The 12927-nt window shown below is 35.9% G+C and overlaps 1 protein-coding gene across 13 annotated transcripts in view; it reads right to left on the bottom strand.

Annotated features, from left to right (window-relative positions):
• Window positions 1–415: 415 nt before the first annotated feature.
• The window catches only part of LOC135196336 (trichohyalin-like), a 515728-nt gene continuing 503216 nt past the window's right edge, over window positions 416–12927 (bottom strand). For all 13 annotated transcript variants that reach the window (XM_064223089.1, XM_064223084.1, XM_064223095.1 and 10 more), the window contains 4 exons: window positions 12750–12897; window positions 11857–11961; window positions 6193–6261; window positions 416–5704 (listed from right to left, as the gene is read on the bottom strand). In XM_064223089.1, coding sequence (XP_064079159.1) covers window positions 6202–6261; window positions 11857–11961; window positions 12750–12897 — 313 coding nt within the window. In that variant the 3' untranslated portion in view covers window positions 416–5704; window positions 6193–6201. The remainder of the gene's footprint in view (window positions 5705–6192; window positions 6262–11856; window positions 11962–12749; window positions 12898–12927) is intronic.

The following is a 12927-nucleotide window of genomic DNA, read 5'->3' as shown; positions in this document are numbered from 1 at the left end:
AAAGCCTTCAAACGGAACTCCTCTAATTTGATCATCCTGCTGGGAAATATCTTGATTGCTGGCCTCTTTTTGTACTGTACAAAGTTATCTTTGCGAAAACGTTAAAAATGGCATGAAAAACTCCTCTAAATCATTTCATTCAAACATGGCAGGGAGCTATTTCGTCAAGTCCACAAAGAAAAAAAAATTAAACTAACAATTTGAAAACTTGGACTCAAGATTCCTGTGAAAACAGCTGAAGGGGTGAGTGGTGGCAACAAATTAAATGAATCGCAAAAAACGAATTTTTTTCATTTATTAGCATATCGTTTGTTTGATTATATTGATAAATGGGCAGAGCACTATCTTTCACCAAGGCTCTGATAACAAGATAAATGAATGTGTTCATACTGGACTCAAGGAAAGGAAACACCCATTCTTTTGCAAGATCAACTTTATTGTTCAACATGCTGGACATGACGTCAAAGAAGAGGGAGTTGGGAGGGCAAGAAAAGACAACAACTTGCGGCTAGACACCAACATAGCTACTTGGTAAGGATTCTTCACTCTCATGACAAGCATCTGGACCACCACATGAAATGAACTATTCTGAACTATCAAAAAACTCATGTAGGCAGAGGAAAGGGAGTCACCAATGAATGGCACAGAGTACGATCAAAGAACTCATTCGAATTTCAAAGGATTGTTAACATTTCCTATTTGACTTCAAAGTTGACATCACGTGGCACCCCAAAGGCTGATCAATGACAGTCCAGATAAGATACGTAGTACAGATACTGTCCACGATAATCCGCTGATTCATAAATCTTCTATATCACTGTCTTTAAAATCAATGTACACAGTGTTTTCTATATTCTAGATGCACCCACTTTCTTATATTCCTCACATAATATCACTGCCACAAAAATAAACCTTGCACAGTGACCACCATAGAAAGCATTCACAACATACTAACACACTAGAGTACCTTGTGGGAAATGTCCTATTCCATGTGGGTCGAAGGAACATAGTGCTAATCCTCAGCTGCCACTAGGGTTGAATTATTGTCATCACAACAAGTGATTTTCAACCTTAATGCATGCGGGTTAAAACTATCTTCCACAGAAACACAATACAGTATTATGCTACATACTCCAGTGATGCTAACATGTGAATTTGAATAGGCTTCAGTTCGAAGGGGTTGTGTTCAATTTGATCATTTAAATCCATAAATATCTGTCCCACTTTTTTTATCTATTTTCTAGACACTTGTTGTTGTGCTTATACATATTCCCACTTTTTTTTTCTAGAAATTCTTTTCATTGCTGTGATGCACATAAATACCGCATGCTATTTCTATTTTAGATGGCACAATTCAGTACTTGATACCACCAATTCAGAGCAATGCCGATTTCTACAAATTTGTGAGACAAAATTTACAACTCTGTGATTTTTCGTCGGATTGGAAATCGCAATGACTACACAACTTCAAGTGAAGTGAGGACACACCCTTCAATGCCATAGACAGTCTCACTGTAGCACATACGTAGTAAGTTTTCCATTGTCGCTCATCACTCATAACACGTCTCTACTAGACCCTACTGAGGGGATATGCTAAATTAAGAAATCACAGGCACACAAAACAAATTGTTTCATAAAGTGTTGACCTTACACATATATATTTTACATTAAATATTACATTTGTGCCCAAAATACAAGAGTGTGTATATACACCTGTATGTATACACACTACACAGTGCACATACACAGTATATACACAACTGAGAATCTATACCTTCAACCAGACACTCAGACAGAATGGCACGAAAGATGCAAGGTATGGGGCCACGAGTACCACTCGATGGTGATAAGACAGAAGTACCAGACGTACTAGTCACAAGTACCAGTCAGAAGCATAGAATAGTTAGTTGCAAGGCTCAGAAGGACTGGAAGGATACACTGAGGATGTTGTTGGGCACACACCGCCCCCAAATCACACAAATGTGCACTCAGGGAATGTTGCAAATGCAATGTGGTTATGTGCATGCATGTAGAAAGAGGTGTGCACACACACACATTTGAAAGCAATCATGAAGAAGAGATGTTAGTAGATGTATATGCACATGAAAGACTGTATATGTAAGAGAAAATTGACTGATTAGGAAAGGTATATAAACGTCAATGTGCACAACAGGAGAAAGAGTATATACATGAGGCAGGGTATGTGTTAGCCAATGGCTCAGTCACTTGAATTACACTTAATTTCAAAATAATTGCATTGCAACCTTGTACACACCTCTCTTGTTTCATCAATAACTGAGTTACACTTTGGCTTTTAGTTACCATTCAAGCATTAAATCAGTCACATGGATGTTTCTCGAGTTCAGACTGGCATAGCATATATTATGTGTTAATGGACTTACCAAAACTGTAATTACATGTGAGATATATAAGTAGCACGCTGGTATTCCTATGATCGAGACTGACGGAGAAACGACAATCTCTTCAGGAATTTTTCTCCCATAACTTAGTACCTTTTAAAAAACTCCAAGACTCAAGTTCTCAGATATTCTATTAGTAGAGGTTGAAAGGTTGACTATGAGTGTGCGTGCAGATATGAACAGACTACAACAGTTCCGCTCCCGAAAAAAGAAAAGAAAATCCTTTCGGAAGAAATTCCGTTAACACAACTAAAAGGTCACTAAAAGTGTAAATATTTACATTAAAGGTACAAGACTAAATGTCGGTATTGTCTGCGTTATAAGTTCATCTCAAAACTAATGTAATAGTGATATGACTTTTCGTGAGTGTAAAGGAGAGTAAATAATTCTGAAAATAACATCAGTAACTTCTATGTTTCTGAACTTAGCCTTTTTCCTTTGCTCTAGGCTATCACGAAACCTAAGGGCGTAAGGGCTTCTATTTCTCAAGAACACCAATTTTCTTCCGTTTAAATATTGAATGTAACCAATTTTTTGGTATGATACAAGAAAGGGGAAGAAAGAGAAAGAGAGAAAGTGGTTGTGATGCTATGCCCCTCAAGTCTTTGGACTTCAAAGAATTTAGACATTGGCTTTGCTGACAATATCCTGACTCCTTGAAAACTCTGCCATTCACTGGTCACTCCTGCTACTGTGTTGAGTACCGTCTACAAAATGTTCATCATTAGTGCAAATTATCAGGAAATATCTTTCTTATTCAAAAGGATCCAAGAAGCATGTAAAATATCATTTTGACAAATTTTTGATGATCAGTTACTAGAGGGCTACTTTCCTTATGCTCACACACTCATTTCATATTCGTCATGTGAATATTTGATTAAAAAATTCGAAATTTATTAGAACTTTAGAAACCGATACTCTGAATCTATATGGTATATGGAGAGAGAAAATGCTTTAGTTTATATTTTTTGTTACACAAGAACTGTTGCAAACCCGTGACTAACACCTGATAAAGGTATAGAAGTTAGTAAAAATTTCAAGGGAAGGATAACTGGTGCTAACAACCGCTCACAATGACTAGACAATCTGGTTTATGTACAACGACCTTCACTGATTGTATAATTCTTTCAGGAAGAGTGCACCAGATGCATAATATATTATCATGCATTAAAAAGTCTCAAAATTTTTAATAAGGAAAAATCCATTGGCAGTTTTTATACTCTGGAGGAGAGAATTGTGTTGTCCACATGTCCTACATGTTGATCCCCGGAACTTGCATTGCACATAGGTACTGGAGGGGTTGACAGAAGCCAACATTGCTAATCACTTTTCATTTCGGTATTTTACATTTTGATTTTGTGCCTCCATTTTAGTGCAGTTTGACCTTGGATGAGACAAATAATATACAATTTTCCTTCTTTTTTTTCTTAGTTTCATCATAAAGCACAGGTTCCGGGGCTTGAAAGGGGATTCATCATGAAATGTCTCTGAAGAGACATATAGTATGTTTTGAGTTCCGGTTGTTAATGTTTTGATTGCAAGGCCAAATGCCTGGCTTCTGTGACCTTGCAGTGTGACTGTCAGATGCAGCCCATGTCAGCCCCTTCATCAGAACGGCACTGATGGTAAATGATGCTAAAATTTACAGACTAACACATGCTAACTATGACTGATTTATCTTATATACATTTACATACAGAAAATACAGACTGTACACAATTTTCCTTTCTATGTCCACCCTTGGCAGATGGGCTGTAGTTATGTTCATAAATTATAAGGACTTTCATAATCACTCTATCCAACATTATCGGGGCTGGGGGTTGGGTGGGGGGTGGGGGGGGATTGTAACTCTGCTGCCGTCTCTGGAGAGGGAACAGTCAGTGACGACACCACTAGACAGAACACCACTTAGGACTTCGACTACGGAGTCACACGGACACTCAAGAGATATCCTTGACCCTTGACTACCAATGATATGTACTACCATGGGGATAACGACTACGAACTACAACTCGGGAACAACTACAGTCCTGCCCAAAAGAAAAAATCACTTAATATTACTAACCCACTTTCTTCCACCTTCACTGTCTGGGCACAATCATCATATTTATCACCGTTATCATGGATTCAAAGTTAATACGTAGGCTCCGTGGCTGAATGACTCGCTGCCACACATGGAAAATTCCAAAACAGTACAGTTCAGTATCACCACTATTTCCTATGTGAAATATACCTCAACTAGAGACAGCTGATTTAAATTTCAAGATCTTTCTTTGACTTCATTCACAAAAAGTGAATCCTCAGTTTCCATAGTTATAGGAGGCAACTCTAATACCTGAAAATGTTAGATTATATCCTAAATAATTCTGTGACACTATTTCTACACTGATTCATTCCCGGACTCTTGCAAACAGCGCATCAGTTGAGTTATGTTAATTTCAATATCCAAAAGTCTCCAGTTTGAAATCTTTACCTTTCCATCAGCGAAGACATTAAGAAGTGTAATGATTATGATTAATATCAGATATTACTTCACTATCATAACAAGCCACAAAATGGAAGCATTAAAAAGCTCTTTGACAGAATTGATATTAATGTCTTGAGTTTCACTACTGAAGAGTCTGCTCTTGATATAAAAACATTCTCGAAATCTGAAGAGCGCAGTACCCAATAAATCGATACTGGTCAACACAGCCAAATGATACATCTAGCAAAATATCTCGAACTTTTCTGTAATACATGGCTACGTGTTAGCTTTCCAACTATGTCATTTCAGACAGAAATGTAAAGGAAATATATAGTATATATATATTCACAGTTCCTTAAACAACAGAAGTAGGAGCAGCAAACTAATTGTATCTAAATCAATCAGTCGACTTGGTCATCGATGTTTCACTTAAAAAGGAAGCGGCAGAGAAGATGTTTCACGTAAAGGGAAGCAGCAGCAGCAGCAGCAGCTGGGTAAAGGAAGTTTCACGCGATGATCCACGTTTCTTTTTTTTTTTTTTTTTTTTATCAAGAGGACACGGCAGGATACAGACAGATGTTTCACTTTTTAACGGGAGAAGATGCAGGTTGAAGGGACGCTTTCGAAGAAGGACGAGAGATTCATCATGAAGGTCAAACCAAAGGTTTCACATCCCACCCTCAAATCTTCATGATGAAACATTGTGTCATAGCATTGAGTGATGGAATGTCCGATGTTGCGACCAACATGTGTGATGAGATACCACACATTTCAGCTAAGGCCATTGTTTAGGAAGCTTGCAGTGGACTATTCATTTCTGTGAACAGAATATTAAAGGTATTGTAGCAAATTCGATGAAACGTTTTGTATTTATAAAGTTACATGGGTATAAATCTTTATTTTTACAAAATCTTTACTTGCACTGTCATGCATTACTGGACATATCTAACCCTACTCCTTTAAGCAAATGAAAATTTATAAATACATATGGCATATAAACCTATTATAAAGTATAAAATAGATTTACAAATGCCCTATAATCTTTAGAGTTAGTGCAATAAGGTCACTAGTAATAAAAAAATATATATATAAAAGCAAATGATTATAGTACAGTCATCAGTGCCAGAACATTTTGAGCTTGTATCTAATAATATGTTTTTAAATTGCGTACACTAACCAAAATTTCTGACAGATAACAACAAATTCCGTTGTAAGAAAATCAAACAATGCCAGTATATACCTGAGAAGAAAAGGCACCAGAGAGATTTAACTCTTTAATGGCAGTATTACTCACTAGATACTCACCACTGTCTACTATAATTGAGTTCGCGCTGTAGGTCCATCGTCGGCTGCTTCTACAGAAGAGTTACTATCCTGTGAAGAGAAAAAGTCGTGGCGATAATATTCTTTGCATAATGATATGCTTCAAGAGACGCTAAATAGCACCCTAATGCTGCCCAGCACTAATGATGTCTAATTGCTGTCATAAACCAACGTATCGTACAAATGTTGAACACCACTAATTTATTACGCAAGTTAGCTCAAATTAACATTCTTGTAACTTCAACCTTGTGGGGTCACCATGAGAGGCTTCAGTGTTAATGAGAACGAAAAGAAAATGTGTTTGCTTCTATTTCTTTCTGTTTGACTATTTCCAACCTGGGCCTGTAAGATAATGATATAAATATGCATGAGTATTCTTGTAATCATATGAATGTTTCTTTCATTCTAACGCAGAGTAAAAGAAATAATTCTAGAATATTAATGAACTAGGGGTATGAAAACCTACAAACATACGTTTCGTATATAAAACATAGAGCCAATATAATAATGAAATTATCTCTGTTGAAAAAAGTATTGAGACAGAGACCAGATTTATGGAAAAACAACTCCAGTTTTCTTCACAACATGCACCACTATTAATGAATTAATTGTTAATCCTACTGACCACAGTTACACTTTCCCTATATTTTTCTACTGTACTAAACCGACCTTCCTTAAGTAAACGTAATTTTTAAATGAAGATGGTCTCATAAATCATTATATTAATGAGAATTCTTAGATGTAAGTACGAAATATCCAGGAAAATGCCTACCAGGACTACTTTCGGAGGTTGTATCCATCCAGGATACTGTATTTCCAAAATATGGAGGAAAATATTTTGAGGTATACAAGCTCAGAAAATTGCAGGAAAAACAGTCTCGTTAAAAAATGAAAAATATAACAAACCTCATGGTAAAAAAAAACAAAAAATAGGTTGAAGGAGTGTGTGCAACAAGTAAGTGTAATACAAGAAATCATGTACAGAATATCACGGTTCATGCACACAAGGTCTCCCGAACAGACAGCAGACTTTCCCACAAGAGCTGTTTCAAAACACAGAGAAGATAATGCTGTTTGTTTGCAGCATAAATACATAGTTGAATGAAGAAGATGGATAACATACCTACCATGTGTTGTACAGTCCCCCCCAAGCAAATACTCATTAGTTTTTTGTTAAAGTTACAATGTACGTACATTATAAATACCTGAAATCCAGAGAGAGAGAGAGAGAGAGAGAGAGAGAGAGAGAGAGAGAGAGAGAGAGAGAGAGAGAGAGAGAGAGAGAGAACGTCATTGACACCTAACCGATATTTTGAATTTTAAGCATTTGTCGTTTTGAAATACCAAATTCACAGTAAACTATAATATGATCTTTAATCTCATTACTATGAACAGTTTCCCATTACGTATAAGGCCACAAGCACTTACAAATAATAATAATAATAATAATAATAATAATAAAATAATAATAATAATAATAATAATAAATTAAAACACCAAGAGATGAGGGACACAATCAGGAAAGAATATATGCAGAGACTCAAGGCGATACTCAAGCCAAAACTCAACGCCGGAAACATGATAAAAGCCATAAACACATGGGCAGTGCCAGTAATCAGATACAGCGCAGGAATAGTGGAATGGACGAAGGCAGAACTCCGCAGCATAGATCAGAAAACGAGGAAACATATGACAATACACAAAGCACTACACCCAAGAGCAAATACGGACAGATATACATAACTCGAAAGGAAGGAGGGAGAGGACTACTAAGTATAGAGCACTGCGTCAACATCGAGAACAGAGCACTGGGGCAATATCTAAAAACCAGTGAAGACGAGTGGCTAAAGAGTGCATGGGAAGAAGGACTAATAAAAGTAGACGAAGACCCAGAAATATACAGACAGGAGAATGACAAACAGAACAGAGGACTGGCACAACAAACCAATGCACGGACAATACATGAGACAGACTAAAGAACTAGCCAGCGATGACACGTGGCAATGGCTACAGAGGGGAGAGCTAAAGAAGGAAACTGAAGGAATGATAACAGCGGCACAAGACCAGATATGTTTAATGAACGATAGACGGAAATTACATCTCTCCCATATGTAGGAAGTGCAATACGAAAAATGAAACCATAAACCACATAGCAAGCGAATGCCCGGCACTTGCACAGAACCAGTACAAAAAGAGGCATGATTCAGTGGCAAAAGCCCTCCACTGGAGCCTGTGCAAGAAACATCAGCTACCTTGCAGTAATAAGTGGTACGAGCACCAACCTGAGGAAGTGATAGAAAACGATCACGCAAAGATCCTCTGGGACTATGGTATCAGAACGGATAGGGTGATACGTGCAAATAGACCAGACGTGACGTTGATTGACAAAGTCAAGAAGAAAGTATCACTCATTGATGTCGCAATACCATGGGACACCAGAGTTGAAGAGAAAGAGAGGGAAAAAATGGATAAGTATCAAGATCTGAAAATAGAAATAAGAAGGATATGGGATATGCCAGTGGAAATCGTACCCATAATCATAGGAGCACTAGGCACGATCCCAAGATCCCTGAAAAGGAATCTAGAAAAACTAGAGGCTGAAGTAGCTCCAGGACTCATGCAGAAGAGTGTGATCCTAAAAACGGCGCACATAGTAAGAAAAGTGATGGACTCCTAAGGAGGCAGGATGTAACCCGGAACCCCACACTATAAATACCACCCAGTCGAATTGGAGGACTGTGATAGAAAAAATAATAATAATAATAAATCATTCAGAAATGTCATGAAGAATATTCTGATTGTATTCAACTGAATCACAGGATGGATTCAAATTCTCTCTTGAGGCTTCTAATTTCTACTTCCTTTGGTAATTTCAAGTCACATAATTAATATTTAGCATAATATCAAAAATATTTAGCACAATGAATAAGTTAAACATATTTGATTGAATTAAATTTTACTGAAAATGATTAGCATAAGGACTCGAGCCATAAAAATGCTTCGATGTAATCTATCATTTAACAAAATCAAGCAAAAGCATTATCCTCGTTTTAAGCATGTTATGATGGAAACAATATCTAGCAAAATCTTTAGATGTTTTAATGTGTGCAGACGTTTTAATTAGAACTAAAATATAAAATTTAGGCCAAAGGCCAAGCACTAGAACCTATGAGATAATTCAGCGCTGAAAGGAAAATTCGGAGTTAAGAAGGTTTTATTGGCGTAACAGGAGGAAAACTGCGCAGTTGCACTGTGAAAAAAGTAAGATGTAAGAAAGACAATATGAACAGAGGTACAGTCAAAGGACTGAAAGATGGTTTGCAGCTATGGGTCGAAGGGATGCTGCAAAGAACCTTCAGTAGTGCCTAGGGTGGCAGATGTTTTAATATCATGACTATAAAATAATTATGATTCTATTAATTTCTTCCAATTCCTTTAAGACAAACATTCTGATATTCTAATGGAGAGAGAGAGAGAGAGAGAGAGAGAGAGAGAGAGAGAGAGAGAGAGAGAGAGAGAGAGAGAGAGAGAGAGAGAGAGAGAGAGAGAGAATGTCATAAAAAAATATATGGATTTGAAAAATTATATATAGTACCATAATTTATTTTACAAAAGATCTATAATCATCCCTCTTTCAGTGTATGATTCGTGGGACATATCAACTTAACACCATTGAAAATTTATTTAAATTAATCTCCATATAAGTGTAGAAATGGAGGCTTTATTGAATCTTGAAAATATGACAATATCAGCAACCGTGAGTCTCAAGTAATACCCTCCATGCTTTTAATAGACCAGAGAACAGTAACGGTAGTATTTTAAGGTAGTGAATTTCATTATCACACATAAAATGTAAATTCCAGAATAATAATGTAATTAAGGTGGTCAAAATTCTTACTGTGCCTTTAGGGGACTTCAAAAGCCAACAATCAGTTTTGCAGTGTAATTACTGGCCATCAAACTAGAGACCACCTATTACGAACCTATTCTAAATGGACAAATAAAACTTCAAATATACACAAGATCAAATTAAATTACTCAGGCTCTTCCATTTGTTCCACTTATCTTTATTCTTTGCACAGTCTTCAATTTCCAAATAATGAATTCGAAGAAGTACTATATAATGGTATAATGAAAGTTTGCTTTCTTTGCATGAGAATGGCAATGGTATAAGAAAGCTTTTACCTGGTTTCTGTATATATCTAGAGCCGCAGTTATCATCATGGCCTAGAAACCTAACATGAAGGAATCAAATACATTGTTGGGTGGTTTATTGCCTGGGCGTGATAATAAAACCTTCAGACTAGTTGACAATGCAATAGCCTTTCCTCTGGTGAAGCTATTTATTTACATATTCCTAATTATATGCTGCAAGAATTAGTTCGTCCTCTTAACCATTTCTTTCTATACTTTCAACGATACTTGGCACAAAGCATCTTACCTTCCCAACTCATGAAATAAGAATTTGTCTATCCACTGGAATATCCCATATTCTCTACAGAAAATAAACAGTAAAAATTTTAAACTAAGCAAATCCAACGCAAACATGGTAATAATAATACAAAAAATAACATTTAAAAAAAATAAATTTTCATATACGTACAGAACCTTTGCACAGGAAAAGTTCTTCTAACTCCAAATAATTTCAAAAGCCAACTTATATGTGATATAAGAAAACAAAGCTAAATCATCATTCATGGAGGTAAATTTCAGTGGAAATTTCTTGAAATTCTTTGAAACACAAATAACTTCGTGCTAATAAGAAAATTCAACAGCCCTATTTTTCTGTCAAAAATAACACATTGAAATCCTCATGTCCTCAACCATAAGGAATAACAAATAAACGCTTAACTCCAAAATCATTTCTATCCCTTCTGATTATATGTATAATAATCAAAATAAAAATATAAAAGATATCCAAATTAATGTTAATCAACAGAGTCTCTAAACAAAAACAGTAGCAACATAGTTACAAACTATATGCTAAATTTGACAGTGCATTCATTGTTATTATATTTATAAGCTCATCAGCAAGTTCACATTACTTGCACTTGTAATAGGGAGTCTTTTTAGAATAAATATAAATGTATGCCACGCATGGATTAAAAATATATTTATTTTCATTGCACCAGACCTATGACGACGATGCTGTTTTAAGTAAACATACACAAGAGCATAAACGTTTTTACTTCGACCAATTGATAAGAATGTCTACTGGAATTCGTGTTAAATTAACGTCAGGTGAAAACGTTTTACGTAACTTAACAGACCACTAGAGGTGTGAATTATTTCCTTAGATAATAATATAGGCCTACAATACATAATAAAAAAATACCTATCTTTACAGCCTGCCATGGCTTGCAATGCATTTCCTTAGGCCTACAATATATAATAAAAAAATACCTATCTTTACAGCGTACTATAGCTTGCAATGCAATTTAACCTCTAGTTTTCATATGATTTTTGATCCACCGGAAAGTGTGGTAGCATCCTTGGAATTAATGTAGATCAGTGCATCTATAGATCAACATTTCACATGAAAAAGTTAATCTACACAGACTTCTATCAAATTAGTCATTACGTTCTATACAGCTAAAAAATAATAGCATTTGGGAAGCTGAAAAATATTCCAATTAATAAGTTTACCTGCTGAGGTGGGGGAGTTTCAGGTGGCGTTGAATCCAACTTCAGATCATCCAGTTTCATATCCATGGCATTAAACTGCTGACAGAGTCTCACCCGATCTTCACTCTGCAAACCAAAACTAATGTTAGCTGCAAGAAATAATGAGGCAATTTAAAAATGTGCGCTAAATCATTGAGCACTGAAATTTGCAACTTCCACTGCAAGTCCAGTAATACAAAGTATATAGTAATAGATGAAATATGAATGGACTTTGTCGCTGCAGACGGTCACATTACATCAAACTCCAAACAGATTTTCGTTACAGTACCCATTACCAAGATGGAACTGTCAGGAGGAAAACAAACTGCACTATTTAGTTATGACCACTCTACTGCTTCATTTATGAAAACATCCATTAATGTTGCAAGCTCATTACCATAACTAATATATCTTCGTTGATTCTAATTTGCTACATAGCCATTAAGTAAGTATGAGACTGCCTAGGCCAAAATAAATCTTGGCAGTTGTAACTGCACTCATTAGCTTGGCAGTTATACGAAAGATTAACGAGTAAACAATAATAACCATCTGAAATTATTGAGTAAAGTTCCATGGTAATGTAATACATATATATATTGATCAAGTAACCATCAATCTTTTATGTTCAATTATTAATAATTAAATTATTATACTTTAAATAGTTCAGTGATCAATTATTATAATTTTTAATTCTAAATACAGAATAATTCTAAATAAAGTATAAAATAATTCCAAGTATACAAATATTTAATGAGTCATAAATACTTATGATGCTATATAAAGTATGACAATTCACTCATAAGCAATGCGACAGTACTATCCTTTTAAAGGTAATCCATCAAAGTATCCAAAACTGTCGGAACATCATTATTCACCTGACGGTTGATGGCATCCAACAGTTTCGACCTCTCTTTCTTCAGCGTCTCCACCTCTTGAGCAGCTCTGGAAGACCTCACGCCACCAACCTCCAGCAGCGCCAAGTGAGCGTCTTTCTCACTCAACGCAGCTGTCAATGCCTCGTGCCTGAAAGTGAGAAAAGGTTAAGGGCGAAGA

Source organism: Macrobrachium nipponense, chromosome 17 (genome assembly GCF_015104395.2).
Source record: "Macrobrachium nipponense isolate FS-2020 chromosome 17, ASM1510439v2, whole genome shotgun sequence".
Taxonomy (NCBI): Eukaryota; Metazoa; Arthropoda; class Malacostraca; order Decapoda; family Palaemonidae; genus Macrobrachium; species Macrobrachium nipponense.
Note: the sequence above shows the minus strand (reverse complement) of the source record. Positions and strands in the feature narration are given on the sequence as shown.